This window comes from Lissotriton helveticus, chromosome 8 (assembly GCF_964261635.1).
Source record: "Lissotriton helveticus chromosome 8, aLisHel1.1, whole genome shotgun sequence".
NCBI lineage: Eukaryota > Metazoa > Chordata > Amphibia > Caudata > Salamandridae > Lissotriton > Lissotriton helveticus.
The window spans coordinates 815,429,816-815,446,301 of record NC_136069.1 but is presented as its reverse complement, the minus strand read 5'-3'; the positions used below and the strand labels follow the sequence as shown (position 1 = coordinate 815,446,301).

Sequence of the window (16,486 nt, the reverse complement as noted above, 5' to 3'; positions counted from 1 at the left end):
TCCCTTCCTAGATGTACTGGACCATGTATTTCTCTCGCCATGGGATTTGCCAATTCTTCAGGTAACACAGCCCTCCCATCTGCTGAAACCCAAAAATCCATTTCGCTTCGCACGCAACCTGCTATTTCCCATGCCTTTTTCTCTGTTTCAGGTGCGTTCTCCTGCATCATTCTTAAATCCTCCCAAGTGTCTACAGTTTCTAACATCATACTTAATTCAGTCTTTTCTTCAGCACCATCTATTTCCACTTTTGAGAAAGAATAATTTTGTTCTGCACAATAACGTGCAACTTCATCAGCGTATCTGTTGCCTTGTGACACAAAATCTGTATTCTTAGTATGAGCTACACACTTTACTATTGCAATGTCAACTGGACCTTGTAATGCTTCTAACAACAGTCTCACAAATTCTCCATTTCGAATGGGCGAACCAGAGGAGGTCATGTAACCTCTCTGAGACCACAACTGCCCGAAATCATGAACCACACCGAAACCATATTGGCTGTCAGTGTATATGGTGACTCTCTTTCCGTTTCCTGCTATGCAGGCACGAGTTAGGGCAATAATTTCTGCTACCTGTGCGGAATGTACTCCTTCCAGGCAAGCGGCTTCCACAGCTCCAGTAATGGTACAAACAGCATAAGCTGCTCTCAACTGACCAGTATCGTCCCTTAAACATGAGCCATCAACAAAATAAATTTCATCGGGGTCAGACAACGGCTCATCGACAATATCTGGTCTGGGTTTCGTGCATAGTTCAGTCACATCAAGGCAATCGTGGTCTTCACATCCTTCGCCTTCTATTACAGTAGGTAATGGCATTAAAGTAGCAGGATTCAAGACAGAGCATCTCCTGAGGGTCACGTTCTCCGCGGCAAGAATAACTTGCTCGTAGCGCGTGAGCCTACTATTGGTCAGATGCTGCGTCTTCGTCCTGGTCATTAGCAATTCAACTGAATGTGGTACATACACCACCACTGGATGTCCCATCACAATACTCTCGCTCCTTTCAATGCTGACACCCGTTGCAGCAACGGATTTGAGACATCCGGGCAACGCTGCGGCTACTGGATCTAATGTAGCCGAAAAATATGCAACTGGTCTACGGGCATTTCCGTGGGTCTGTGCCAAGACTGACAAAGCACATCCCTCTCTCTCACAACAATAGAGTGAAAATGACTTCTCGTAATCAGGCATTCCCAGAGCCAGAGCACGACACAAATCGTCTCTCAGCTGCAAGAACGCCACCAAGCATTCTTCATCCCATGGTACCGGATCACTCACCTCCTTGTGCGTCAGTTTCTGTAAGGGCTTTGCTTTCAGTGAAAAGTTAACTATCCACTGTCGGCAGTAACCCACCATTCCTAGGAACATTCTAACTTCCCTCTGTGTTTTAGGCGCATTCATCTTCATTATCGCCTCAATCCTCTCTGGTGACACCTTACGTTTTCCTTTCTCTAACCGGTGCCCTAAATACTGTACTTCTGTCAGACAATACTGCAACTTGCTCGGAGATACCTTATGTCCATTTTCGGCTAAATGGTTCAGTAAGGCAATTGAGTCTACTTTACAGGCTTCCTCTGTCTCTGACGCAACAAGTAGGTCATCTATGTATTGGACCAGAACCGAGTTCTGGGGCAGTACTAGATTTTCGAGATTCTTCTTCAACAACTGGTTGAAGATGGATGGACTGTCTGTGAATCCTTGTGGGATTCGACACCATGTTAAAACGCGATCTTCCATTTTAAAAGCAAAAAGATATCTGCTCTCTTCATCCAATGGGATTGAAAAGAAGGCCTGGCAAAGATCTATCACTGTGAACCATTCTGCTTGACATGGTATTTGAAACAGTATCACTGAAGGATTCGGTACCACGGGAACACATGAAACAACTATGTTGTTAATTTTTCGTAAATCCTGCACTATCCTGAATTTCCCACTAGGTTTCTGCAAACCCATAATCGGGGAGTTACAAGGACTACCCACGATTTCTTTCAGTATTCCCTGTTGTATCATTGACTCGATCACAGGTTTTATCCCCGCAATCGTTTCCTGGGACAATTTGTATTGAGGCGTTCTTGGAAACTCGGCATTTGGTTTTACTAGTATTTTTACCGGTTCTACCCCTTTAATCAATCCTATTTCTTCTCCTGTGAAATCCCATACCTCTGACGCCACTGCATCTCGTAAGTCTTGGGGAAGATCTTCTACTGTCAGAGTAGGATATAGTTCTACACAGGATTTTGAATTGGCCACCTTAAAGGTAGCATCATCGTCGGTAGTCTGTACCTCCACTCCTTGCGGGGTGCAGTATATGGTGCAGTTCAATTTGCACAACAAATCCCTTCCTAACAGACATACCGGACTCGAGTCACAAACCACAAACTGATGCTCGTTCATATGGTTTCCTATCTTCACAGACACTGGTTCTGTCAAGGGACTAGTCAGCCTTTTGTTTGCGACTCCTACCACCTGAATTGTTTCCCCTGACATCGGTAAGTCTGGAACCACCGCCGATCTCAGAGTTGATCGGGTAGCCCCAGTATCCACCAAGAACGTTGTGGGACGCCCTGCCACCTCTGCCTCAACAAATGGCCCTCTCTGATCCACCTCTAGGACTGCCCCGAGGGTACAGTCCTCTTCACTGCTCACACGTCGTCCTGTCAATGGATCAATGTAATAACACTTTTCTTCCTCGATGAATAGAGGCATTTGTTTAAAGACCTTTCCCCCTGTCGCTACCTTCGGTGGCTGTGGGAACTGGGCCCGTGGAGCCGAAGTCCCCCCTTTGGCCACCTTGCTACCTGGAACTGTCACCTTTGGAGTTGGGACTTCTTGAACCTGCTCTTCTACTTCTAGCTCTCCATTTTCAGGGTTAAAGGGACACTCGCGTCGCCAATGTCCCACCTGGTGACACTGGTGGCACTTTGTTGTTTTCTTTAAAGTGGCAAAGTCTATCCTAGGTCTCTGCCCTTCTTCATTATCCTTATTCTGACCGTTTGGTTTTCGTCCCATCCCCTGCTTCTGCTGGCCCCCCTTTCCAGCGGACTGCATTTGCACCACCATCAATTTCTCCTTTAGATTCTTGGCTTTAGAATCTATCTCGTCACTACAGTATCTTGCATAACGTAAAATCTCATCTAGTGGTTTGTTCTGCCAACAGATTAAATGTTGCTGTATCATCAAACAAATATCAGGTCTCAACCCCAAGACACACTTTGACACAAACTGCCCTATATCTTTGGGATCCATTACATCTAGTCCACTGTATTGCTTGAATGTTTTCAATAATCTTTCATAAAACTCGTGAACTGTCTCCTTGGGTTCCTGCCTCGTTCGGTCTATTTTCACCCAATCTATATCCTGTGGTGGTACCTTATCTTTCAACCAAGCTATTACCCTTTCATACTTCCTCATGACAATCTCGGACGGTCCATTAGTCCGAGCATCCCTCACTGGTTCAGTATTTGGCCATTCAACACTAGTCTTGCACGGGGTCCACAAATCAGATGGGACCACGATGTCAAACAACGTGTTCAAATCAATCCACAATACTTTCGAGATCTTGACAAACCTTTCTACCTGCTTATACCACTCAACTGGATTGTCCCTTAACTTCGGAAATGAGTTGGTAAATGCAGCTAAATCTCCTCTACTCCAGGGCACATGTACATAATTTCCGTTTGATATTTCTCGCAAAGGGAATGCCTCCATATGCATTATCCTTCCCTCGGGGGTCATCACATTTGCACTTCGTCTAACTGTGCCCTTTTTCGACCACCTTTCTTCCCATTTGTCCAATTCTCTCCACACTCTTATCCCTGATACCAGCTCTCTTATGTGTGTTTTTAATCCAGTAGTTCTCTTCTCATCTAGGTCCTGGTCTGCGTACTGTAATCTGTGGTTACTCTGCAACGCCCTTGTCCTAGATAAATCCACGGCATACCTGTCTGCCAAATCAGTCAGTTTCTCATGAAACGCTCTAGCTTTCCTAGTAATATCCTTTGCCATGAACAATAACTCATCCTGTTCATACAATTCTATCCTTTCCAAAGGCAATGTTCCATCTATTATCTCATCAACATCTGATTTTAAACTAGTAACATCGAGTCTCTTTGCCTTAATTTCAGTTTTCAAGACACTAAATTTAGTTCCTCCATCCGCATCTCTCCCATCCCAGCTCTGAGATCTACGTTTAGGTACTGCTGAGTTATAGGGAGTCCTCCCCTGTTCCCATCTCTCTAGGTCCCATGCCTTTCCATCTTCTCGAGGTGGGTGGTGAAACACTCCTTCACGCCTCATAGCCCCTCTCTCCCCATCCTGGCTAGTTTCACGGGATGCAGGGTAAGATATTCCATTACTCCCTCTTTCTTCACTACTTCCCTGTGATTCCTGATTATTCGAGGCGTGGCGGGACCTATCACTGTTCTCCTTTCTCCAATGTTGAACGTCTTCTCCGAGTACATGATGAAGGCACCTAAACCTATTCTGAAAAGCCTGTACCATTTGGTCTCCACCTTTCTCCCAGAGACGGGACATCTCTTCACACTCTACACTCCTACTATTTTGCTCCTGCTGCTCCCTCTCATCCGTAGGACGTGTAGCTCCTCTATTCTCCTGACTTTGGCCTTCCCGCCCCTGACTGCTTTCGCTGGCCCCACAATGAGATACAGTCCCGTTACCTCTGCTTTCCCATTCTGGTTCTGTCCTTGACCTGTTACTCGGGGTTACTGCGGACCCATCCCATTCCCTCAAATCAGCTCTTAATTCTGTATAGGACTTTGGCCGCGGTCCCCGTAGGTCCATCGGTCCTCTCTGACCTCCCTGTCCTGTGTTGGGACCCACAGATGTATCTAATGGGGTGTTCCACGTTACCGAACCTGGCAATTGCTTCCATGCATTTGTCACGTTATTCCTCCTTTCCATCTCGATCCTTTCTCTATCCAATTGCCTCTGTTCTTCCTCTCTATCTCTCTCTGGGTTATAGATCGATACTATAGGTCCTATGGTAACAGGCACTTGAAGAGCATCTGGCAATCCAAAGGACTCAACCCTTTCGGTGGCTGGCGTTTTCTGCACCACAAACCTTCCCACTACACTCTGTACTGTGCTAGGTTGAGGTGTCTCCCCACCTTTGGTAGGTGTCCAGTCCGATATAGGGAGTGGTGTATACCCCTCTATGGCATTCCCATCTTCCCTTGCGAGCCCCCTATCTTCTATCACCCCCACTCTCGGAGGTGGTCTGTCCATTAACAATCTGTTTATCAGATTGTCCTCTGACTCGCTTTCCTCGTCTTCCTCCATGAGGCTTCCTCCTCCTGCCACCTCCCTCATCGGATACATTTTTTCCACCTCAATAACCTGTACCCTCCACCGCTTTGCTTCCTCATCCCATTTAGAATCTCGCACTGCTCTTACCGATCGCGTCAGTCTTTGTTGACGCCTGTTCAGATTTCTGTCGTGTGCAGCCCTAATCCATGCGTTAAGGGCCTCAAACTGTGTTGGTCTGGGCGAGGGTTTCAGTGAGGACATGGTTGCTTTTAGCCGATGTAACACCTCTAGCTTAAACGTTCCGTACTTTGGGAACTGCATTTCCTCATTTCCTTCCGTAAGCTTATTCCAAGCCCCAATCCATAATATCGTATGCAGCCCCACATTCGTTGCCATATAATGAGCTGGTGTACCCTCCGGCGGTGCCTCTTCCCCGTAATAATGTTCACTTCTTTTTCTTTTAAAAATCCCTTTCAAACACTTAAAACACTTCATGATTTCGCTCTTTCTCCGCGTTCTGTTACTTCCTGATGATATTCCACCAATCTCAGCCCCGTTCTCACTAACTGGCCTATCCGTACGCGACTTTCCTCCTACGTCACTCTAGCCGCCCAACCAGAGCGCGGCTCTAGCTAACGTCACACCAACCGCTCAATCACAGCGCGGCTCTAGCCGACGTCACCCGTCCCCCTTCGCAGCAGTTCCCCTCCTTTCTCAGCTCGTCTCCTCGGTCATGCACGCGTCCCATTCATACTCTGAAAAATGATTACTTCCGTCCAAGCGATCACCTTTCTTGACTGTACGCCCACAGTCTTTCTGTAGTTGTCACCTTAACTTGGCGAAATGTCTTTCCGTTTACTTCCAGACAATCGCCTTCTCCGATAGGTTACTCACACGCAGTAACTTTCGACCAGCGTCCGTTACTCATACACTCACTCTTACACTCCCCCTATCTTGGATCCACGGCGGTCAATGGTACCTCGTGACCTCCGTACTATGGTCGACAACTACCCTGGATGTTCGATACACCCAAAACCACTTAAGCTCTGGCCTGAACTTAAGATTTCACCAGTTCACCCGTTTACCAGGTAACCAGTTTAACAGGTTGCGCGCGCTCACAACCTTCTCTCATTCACACTACAGGCATTCAACTCCGCAAGACATTACAATACAAATACAACACAAAACACCGCAATCTGTTCACGCATGACCCTTTTTATACTCACTCTCCTCCGATACTGCTGCTTTTCTCGCACCGTCTGCACCTTTCGGCACACGATTCTTCCGCTGCTCGTCTCTCGAAGTCTAGGGGCCTTGGGGTAAACTAACCTCTCTAGATTACCTTCCTCAAGAAGATAACCATCCTCACTCTGCTACCAACTGCTAACGCGGGATTACTGGTTACTAGTTACCTTACCAGATCCCAAACCAAGTCGACTGAATCGTTGGTACCTGTCATTGAGTAAAAGGTAATCTAACAATAGGTCAATCAATTAAGAACTTACACCACTCTAAATGACCACTGACCAGGATTAAGTTTCAAAGATTTAATATAAAGTCAAAGATAACTGAAGATACAAACTTCTCAAAATGAGATTCAGAAGATAAATTGGTATCACTATGAACATGAACTTTTTGAATAGTCTGAGTCTGAAAAACAGAATAATGAGTACAAATTCAAATAACATGAGCGTTGCCAAAATGGATACAAGTTGCAACCTCAAAGTCATTACAGAAAAGAAAATTCAGATTAGTCTGTCCCTACACTATACTAAGTGACATCCCTACTTAACAAGATCTTTACCCCTCTAGGTGTCAGCCGTGGTGACTTCCTAAGAAGATCACGCACTTCTCTTTGTCTCTTCTCTGATAATGGGTCTCTCCTGATCAGCCTATCTGCCTACCCATCCGCTTCCTTAGGCTCCCAAAATCATCTGCTCTACTCTCCTCCCGGGTCGCTTTCCCTAATACCAAATCACATTTCCAATAGAAACGCCCCTTGGGACGCCCCCCACGTGGTACATCTTTGCGCGGTAAACTCCATGATGGTACTCTTCAAGACCCTCGTTATAGTTGACCTTGGTTCCCGGGCTTCTTCTCCAGTGCGCCGATACCCCCTGAAATTCCTGGAAACTCCTACAGGCCTGCGCCAAGCGCCACTGAACAAAGCCCCTTTCATTCTAGCTGATTAGGACCCTCGCACCTGCATACAGTCCGTCCTGCAGTGGGCCTCAAATTCCAGACTCCACCATATCTATAGGTCGTAAAACACACGCGAAGCTCTGTGCTGGACACCTCTCGACTTCTCCTCTAACGAGCACATGGCACATCAAAGAAGATGACATTATCAGTACAGGCCTCCTTGATTTACATGAAGCGAGTCCCTGCACTCTAAAACATTAACTTGATTTAAACAACATTCTTAACTAGCATACGTTTCTAAAACAACACATCTATAAAACATATATTTCAAACTTAATTCGATAATACAATTTTTGGAAGAACCATGTTAACCCCATCTCACATTATTTTAGCAGCACGTTTAGATTTGCTGTGAATTGCCCTAAGGCCTACACAATATACTGGTTTTCAGAGTTCTATTCAACTCTAACATGATTCCTTTAACATGAGAACATGAGGTTTTCATATTCATTCCAACACTTCTACATTAATCTCACACAGTTATGATTATTGTTACTCTACTTAAACATTCTATACACTTCACTACTGAATATAAGACACTCTGTGTATTTCACTTCTAAATATAAAACACTCGTGTGCAAAAGCATGTTTAAACTAACTACGTGCTTGTAAATATGGTGCACTTATACATTTTTCAGACTTGTGCTCTCTCACTTGCTATGCTTACATTATATGAGAATCGTTAATGTATTGCTTATTTTATTTATCTATTTACTGTAACTCTTACTCCCTTCCCCCCCCTCCCCTTCTTTATTTTCTTCAATAAATCAAACTTAAGAAAGAGGACATTGCCTGAATTGATTGATTTTGGGCAGGAAGGTATCCCTTCCTGCACAAAATCAATCAGCTCTGAAATGCAGGCACACTTGCACCATGGTGCAATGGTGCATGTGTAGTGGCGTTGCAGCCCTTTGTGCGCCAGAGCTGGGGACAAGGACAGGAATGCACTGATTCACATAGATATGGCGCATTCATATCCTTTTTGTTATGACGTAGGGCAGCGCAGCACGATTCCTTGCTTCTCTGTCCTATGCCAACACCTCCTAAATGAGGCCCTCCATTTCTGAATTGTATTGTTGTTTTGTTACAACACTAAGTAATAAGTCTTCAACTAGTCTCACGTGGGTGTCTAAAAATGTTGAATAGGAATAGGCGTCTGAACTCTCGGATACCCCGTTCAAGGTAAATAACATTAATCAGATGCACCCTATCCATTGATGATTGTATATTTTCAATCTGCCATTATTGCCCTTAACTTTTAAACATTTGATCTGTCATGTGTGTTTTCTTTGGTGTCATATATGATTTATCCTTCAACTGTAATAGGTGTTTTTTGGTAATTGGTAGAGAATTTAGGGGCTGATGTATCAACATCCAGATTTGCAAATCTCAAATAGCGATTTTTTAGAAATCGTTATTTGAGATTTGCAAATTGGTATTTATGTAGAAAATTGTATTTTTTTTCCGATTTCTTAAAATTCCTTAATTGTGATTAGCAAATTGCGAATCGCAATTAAGGAATAATTTCCCATTTATTTCTATGGGCCAGGAGGCCCATAGGAATGAATGTGAAGTTATTCTCAATTTGCGATTCGCAATTTGAGAATCGCAAATTGAGAATAATTTCAAGGGTCAAAGGGTGTCATAAGGACACCCTGAGGCACCCCTGAAATTCACATGTGTGCGCATATGGCACACATACATGCCCTAAGGGCACATATTTGCGCCACATGGCACCTTCACAAATGCAAAAAAGTGCTTTTGTGAAAGAAATCGCAAATTACCACCAACTTCAAGTTGGTGGAAATTTGCGATTTCTTAATGAGAAATCACACAACTTGGGTGCTTTATACATTGCATTTAAGGAATCGCAAAATTTGGGATTCCTTAAATGCAATTGCAAAATAAGGAATCGCAAATTTGCGATTCCTTATTTTGCACTCACATTTGCTACATACATACCATTTAGCGAAAAAGAGTTTGCAAACACCGAAATTCTGCGAATTTTGGCGTTTGCGAACCCATTTGAGCTTCATACATCTGCCCCTTAGTAATACGTTTTGAAAAAAACTCAGACACTCCATTACCCCCAAGATTTACTAACAATTGCCCATGGAGTTAGCTTATTTTAATTTGACCATAGATGCATTCAAGGAACCTAACTCTATCTGGCCTGCTCACTACCAGATAAAATGGCTAAAATTCTCCCCCAGGGCGCATAAAAGATTGGGATACTGGCAAAACAGCCCACCCCATTTGTATGCTTCATTTATTATGAAATCTATAGGACTGCAAAATACTTGGACACCCTCAGAAAATAGTGTCTAGGACCAGCACAGAATATAATCTATGCATCTTCCATTGAAATAATAGCTGATGAAATACATGTCAAACACTTTAAGAAGTTGAATACATGCACTGATGTGGTAAAAAACATAATTTTATTACACAGTCTATGAATGAACTTTGAGCAGTAACACTTTCACATGTTAACTTGGAGACAGTAAAAACTTTATGAATTATACTTGTTAATAAAAACAAATTACTAGCAAAACAAGTCAAATAAGTATCATTAACACTCTAAAGTTGGAAACAGAAGACATTTACAGCAGTTCACATTGTTGGAATTCACAAACAGCACTATTCAAAGTAATGCTCGTATAAAGCCAAGATGGCTGCCTTATATCCATAGCAAATCAATTCATTTTACTGATCACTGTGGGATTAGTAAAAGGGCTGAGTCATTGTTTTAATAAGGTAGTCTTAGGTTGGAGAAACACATAGGTCACTTTGGGGTAGAATCTACAGATTGAATATTCTTGGCACCCCTTAAAATAGCATCTTACTTAAATGAGTGGTAATATGTTATGTTATGTTTTGTTATGTTAGAGGAATTTCCAAAGCTCTGTATTGCTATCAGCACAGTATATGCCCCAAATGTTTGATCCAGGTTACGCAGAAATGTATCCACTCTTGGTCAATGAAATAAAGCTCACTGCCTCATATTGGCAAATTTGAAAAGTTGTCAGAAACTGCTTTAAAATAGTCAAAAATCTGGATTGATACCTTACAATTTGCGTTAACATGGCTGATCTGTGTGTGCTCTGCTTCGTATAGTTTACTAAAAAAGATTACATTTCTATTAATGTCTTAACGCAATTTATTTGTTGATAATAATATGAACAGTTTATACTAAATACTAAATTGTCTATTGGCAAATAATTTACCGGTACTGTTTTTCGTTGTTTAGTGGCACTTTATTTCCCATAAAAGCCTCCATGGCTGAGTGAGCCCTATCATGCTTCAAACCCCTCACCTACAGGTTTCACTGACTGCTGTAGAAGGAGTTGATGGATCCGAGCTACCATGTCTACAATGCTTGAAATTTTGGGTTTCTTGAAGTCAGAGAATATTTTTGTGCTACTCCAACAAATTCTAGAAACATTGCATAATTTGAGTTTGGTGGAAGTTTAAAATTTGCTAAAGCATTGGTTCAAAAATGAAAACAACGCTTGTGTGGCTGTCATCCCTTACATTTGTAGAAATTTGTTTGCTGAAGATTTAATTTTCTCCTTTGTTTTTGCCTAGATTAAAACTGAAATATTTCTAATTGGGTAAACAAGACGTCTTGACTCCGCAACATTTTGAGCCATGATGAATTTGAATGGATCATCACCCAAGGTTCTGGACAATGAAACAATGGAAATGCTTCAAAACACCCATATTACCACCATTTTGCCTCTGGTATACACCTTCGTGGTCATCATTAGCATCCCAGGCAATACATTTTCCCTCTGGCTGCTATGTTTCCACACTAAACCAAAGACCCCTTCGGTCATCTTCCTGATCAACCTCAGCATCACAGACCTCACAGTGGCTTCTGTGCTACCCTTCCAGATTGCCTATCATTTTCAAAAAAACAACTGGATATTTGGAAAAAACCTTTGTAATCTGGTAACTGTCTTGTTCTACACCAATATGTATTCGTCCATCCTCACCATGACTTGCATCAGCATAGAACGCTGCATCGGTGTGGTCTATCCCATGCATGCAACCAAGTGGAGCAAAAAAAGGTATGCCATTGCCACCTGCTTAGGAATATGGGCAGTGCTGCTAATTGTACTATATCCAATGGAGAGCACCGATCTTACATACGAAGTGAAAAGTTTAGGCATCATCACCTGCTTTGATGTTCTGAAGTGGGACATGCTGCCAAATGTCCAATCTTGGGCCGCATTCCTCATTGCATTGTTTGTTTTCCTGTTCCTCATTCCGTTCATTGTGACAGTGGTTTGCTACATCTGTATAATCCGAAAGCTGATCCAGACCTCGAACAGGTATGGCAACGGACAGAAGAGAAGATCAATTAAACTGGCTATCGTAGTCCTCTTGGTGTTCGTCTTATGCTTTGCTCCCAATAACTTCATCCTTCTCCTTCACATGATTTGTCGATTGTTCTACAATAGGAGCTATTACCACATCTACAAACTGACCCTCACCATCAGTTGCCTCAGTAGCTGCCTGGATCCATTTATTTACTATTTTGCTTCCAAAGAGTTCCGAAAAAAATTTAGGGAAGTGCTGAGGCAAAAAACATCCATTGAAGAAACAGAGGTTAGAAGTGGAAGTTTCTTCTCTAGGTCAAGCCGGTCACTGACTGGTTCAAGTGGGAATGGCGATGGATTACCATCAAGGAGCAAATCCCTTTTAAAAAGGCAAGAAAGTGTGTTCTGACTTCAGTGGTCCACCAACATAAGGGCATTTGATATTTAAAGATAGAAAAAGGAGCAGTGCTCAGCATTAAAATATCATGTCAGCGACAACTTTTGTGGTGAACGTCAAGAGCATCAGTACAATAAATTGCTGCAGCAGACATCATCCCAACTACATGTAAGAGAGTAGGTGGGAGACATCAAGTATTCCTTGTGAACTGAGGTAGAAGTCTGTTCGAATAGACATGTTCCTTAGTTTGTACCTTCCATTGCTCAGTGTGTTTATGTTTACTCTCAAAGCAAAAGAAAAGAACGGAGTTATTCTAATTTCTGCTAATTACTTGGCCCACATTCCAGTTCGTCATTTTTTCCCACTTCTTCACTCCAGAGACTCGCCTTATGCAAATCAAACTTCCACCTGCACCAGAAGAAACAGTCCAGCTTGAACTGCTAGGTCTGCTTCCCTCCTGACAGAACACAAGCAATTGTTTGCATCCTTCAAGTGTCAAACACCCTGACCTGACAATGAACTTCTGAATGTACTAGTGAAGCATTCAGGGTGGAAACTTTTATGAAAACTAATCTTAATACTTTTGGGTACCCCGGGTAAGACGTATTTTAGGGGCCCCTGAACAAAAAAATCAAATGTTATCACTTTTTACCTGCTCATTCAAGCATGCACTATGGCATACAATACTAAATGATGTATTGAACTTTATCAGGGCCACACAAACTGTTGAAAAATGCCTTGCACAGGTCCCCAGCCACTCTCCAGAGAGGTAAAGGTAAGCAGAGAGGAGAGATGTTTAGGTAGAGAAGTACAATATGCAGAGGTCAAATGGAGTGAAAGTGTACTTTCCAATGGGGCTGCTTGGAAGGTTGGGACCATGGGAAATTGCCCACTTTGTCTATGCCTTAAACGTTTGTTTTGCCGTAGCTGCCTATGGATTTCATCCATTAAGATTCATTGTAAATAAATACACTATTTATGCATACTGCCCGCTTCTGTTCGAACTCCATAGGGGTATGGATTCTGCTGCTTGTCCTGATTCATATATAATTAACTTGTATGCTGCACACCTGTATAAATAGCATGCAAATCCACAATACATGCAGAACACACATTTTGTGACAGAGACCAGACATTTTGAAGGAACCTTTTCTCTCAGCTTACAATGGGCGACAAGCTAACCCAAATATTCTTTGCAGGTTTCACCATGGTTTCAACCGTAATAAGTGTATGTGCTCTCCTTAGAGGCCCAATTAATTCCTGCATTTGCCTGTTGCAGGCTATTCAATCAGTCAATATTTAGTTGCCTCTGGGTAATAAAATGCTTGTGAATATGCCAACCAGACTTCTCAAAAAATCATAAATTGCAGTACACTACGCCCAACTCAGAATACCATTACCAACCCCTGCGCAAACGGGTATGCGAAGGGGTTGAAAAAACTTAGCAAACCCATAATCTGTGCCTAATTTATACATTTTCACAAAATCCTTAAACGTCTCATGTCAAACTGGCAGCGAATTTTGTGTGATCTAACTGTGGTACCCACATTATTCATGCTCATCTCGTGTAAGTGGGCTTGTTTCAACCATTCTTTATAGGAAGGGACATATGTAGTCTTCTATTTACTTAAGATGCACATCTTTCTTCTCCAGAGAGGTGACATTCAATCCCTTCCAATGGATCATTGCATTGGTAATGTTCAGAAGCCCCTGTAGAGGACCAAGAGTAGGTTCCCTCATTTCAGATATGGTGTCCCTCACATTGTCAAACCTGTACAGTTCCACTGTTTGTGAACAATGTCACAACTTCGTTGGCAACATTGTGATTCAGTTAAATAAGTAATACATTTATGTGTATTCTTGTGGTCTTTTCTATTTAGTTTTTATGTAAATGTCAAAAGGACAATACCTTAATAAACCCTTGTAAATGTTATGTTTTATACATCTTTGCATGAGTCATGTCTCAGTGTCATCATATATTTGTAATCTCAAATGCACATTCACCTTACCTTGCTGCCTGTCTTGGTTGTATTGGTAGCCAATCTAGGGAGTACTCTAGCCGGGTAGATTTCACAAGCAGACAGTAGAGTCCATGGTGGTAAGTAACTGGCTGTCAAAATTTGGCGGTCCGAGTTTGGGTTACCGGTTAACCCCAACATACAGCTCCATCTCCTCCCAATACAGAGAAAATACTTGGATACTCTAGTATGCTCAAATAATTCTAGTTTTAATGACGCAAAAGACACTTTTCAGCGTTAAGTCTTGTTCACGGTCATCAACAACACCGTGTCAAGTTTGATTATTTGAATACATTGTAAACAATAAAAACGGACTTCACCCACAAAGTGTATTATGATAGTCACAATAGTGGCGGCCATCTCAAAGCAGTTAATTTCATTTCAACTACTATATACCACATCTAATCAAATGTCTTACAATGTGGTAAATTGCAATAAAATGCTGTCACAAAACGCCAACTCCAATTTTAAGCAGTGTTGCCCATTACTCGTTACACGGCTGCGATTTTATGAATGTATACACTGTTACAATAAATCTTGTCGTAAAGTTGTTCACGTAATGCAATCCATCTATCACTTAGATCTAGCTCACAATTATTACTACATGTCCCCCGAATCAGACGTCACAGGTCAGGAGGTATGGCTTTCTCTTATCTAGCTCCTGTCTACTGGAATAGTCTTCCTATCTCCTTGAGAGAAATTCCATCTTATCAAATTTTTAGGAAACATCTAAAAGCTTTCCTTTATTAAGTCCCCTTCTTTTCTGCTTTTCTTCTCCTTGGGTTGTGCTCTAAGTAAGCGCCGAGATGCCTCACGGTGAGTCGTTGCGCTATACAAAAAGTATAACATAACATAACATACCATAGTGCACAAGACCATTTACTGTCCAGTTCATGTAGGCACTTCTCTGTATTTGCAGATACCATGCCACCCCAGTTCAGACATGGTCATATGCAAATCAGTCTTGACCCTGTGCCTCATGGGAACAGTCCAGCCCGAACTGCCAAGCCATGTCTTCTCTGGACCGGAATCAAGCAGCCTAGGACCAGTTTCTGGCTATCAGCCGTCTTCAGCCAGGATAGCTTGACTCCAGTGGCTTAGTGAGCACGGGACCCACGTCTGGGCATACCCTTCCCATAGAGGGTGAACAGCAAAACACACAAGATGATGGACGGAATGTTGCACAATGGCAAAACATTCACCCCCAGTCACAGATCTGGGTTTAATCCATCGTTATTTTGCTCACCAAGCCACCCCAGTTCAGACATGGCCATATGCAAATCAGTCTTGACCCTGTGCCTCATGGGAACAGTCCAGCCTGAACTGCCAAGCCATTATCTTCCCTGGACCAGAATCAAGCAGCCTAGGACCGGTTTCTGGCTATCAGCCATCTTCAGCCAGGATAGCTTGACTCCAGTGGCTTAGTGAGCACAGGACCCACGTCTGGGCATACCCTTCCCACATAGGGTCAACAGCAAAACACACAAGATGATGGACGGAATGTTGCACAATGGCAAAACATTCACCCCAGTCACAGATCTTGGTTTAATCCATAGTTATTTTGCTCACCAAGCCACCCCAGTTCAGACATGGCCATATGCAAATCAGTCTTGACCCTGTGCCTCATGGGAGCAGTCCAGCCCGAACTGCCAAGTCATGTCTTCCCTGGACCGGAATCAAGCAGCCTAGGACCGGTTTCTGGCTATCAGCCGTCTGCAGCCAGGATAGCTTGACTCCAGTGGCTTAGTGAGCACAGGACCCACGTCTGGCAATACCCTTCCCACATGGGGTGAACAGCAAAACACACAAGATGATGGACAGAATGGATGCTTGATTCCGGTCCAACACCAAATTCATCTGAGTCCAGTTGTAATACACAAAGGCTAACTAGCAGCTACACTTTAGTCATGTGACCCAGGACACAGGCTGCAGGCACAAAATGGTTAGGACAAGAAAGTGGCAACTTCCTAAAAGTGTAAATTTCAAAATTGTGATTTAAAATCTAACTTTACCATTAAAGAGAAATTGCAATGCATTCAACACCAAACTCGACTTTCCCTCCTGCTCCCAATTGAAAGTTATGAAAGTGCATGTCTAACTTTTTGAATACACATCACCTTGCCTGATAGTCTGCTTAGGACCTACCCTAGGGGTGACTTATAAATATTTAAAATGGAAAGTTTAGGCCTGACAAAAAGGTTTATACGGCCAGGTCAAAATGGTAGTTTACAATGGCACACAGCGGATGCAATCGCAGGCCTGAGGTATGTTTAA

The 16,486-nt window shown here is 42.9% G+C and overlaps 1 protein-coding gene across 1 annotated transcript; it reads left to right on the top strand.

The window, feature by feature from the left end:
- Positions 1 to 11,064: 11,064 nt before the first annotated feature.
- On the top strand, positions 11,065 to 12,351 carry LOC144772933 (P2Y purinoceptor 8-like). Its single transcript, XM_078657630.1, has one exon. The coding sequence runs from the start codon at positions 11,124 to 11,126 to the stop codon at positions 12,204 to 12,206; it is 1,083 nt and encodes a 360-aa protein (XP_078513756.1). The 5' UTR covers positions 11,065 to 11,123; the 3' UTR covers positions 12,207 to 12,351.
- Positions 12,352 to 16,486: the final 4,135 nt, after the last annotated feature.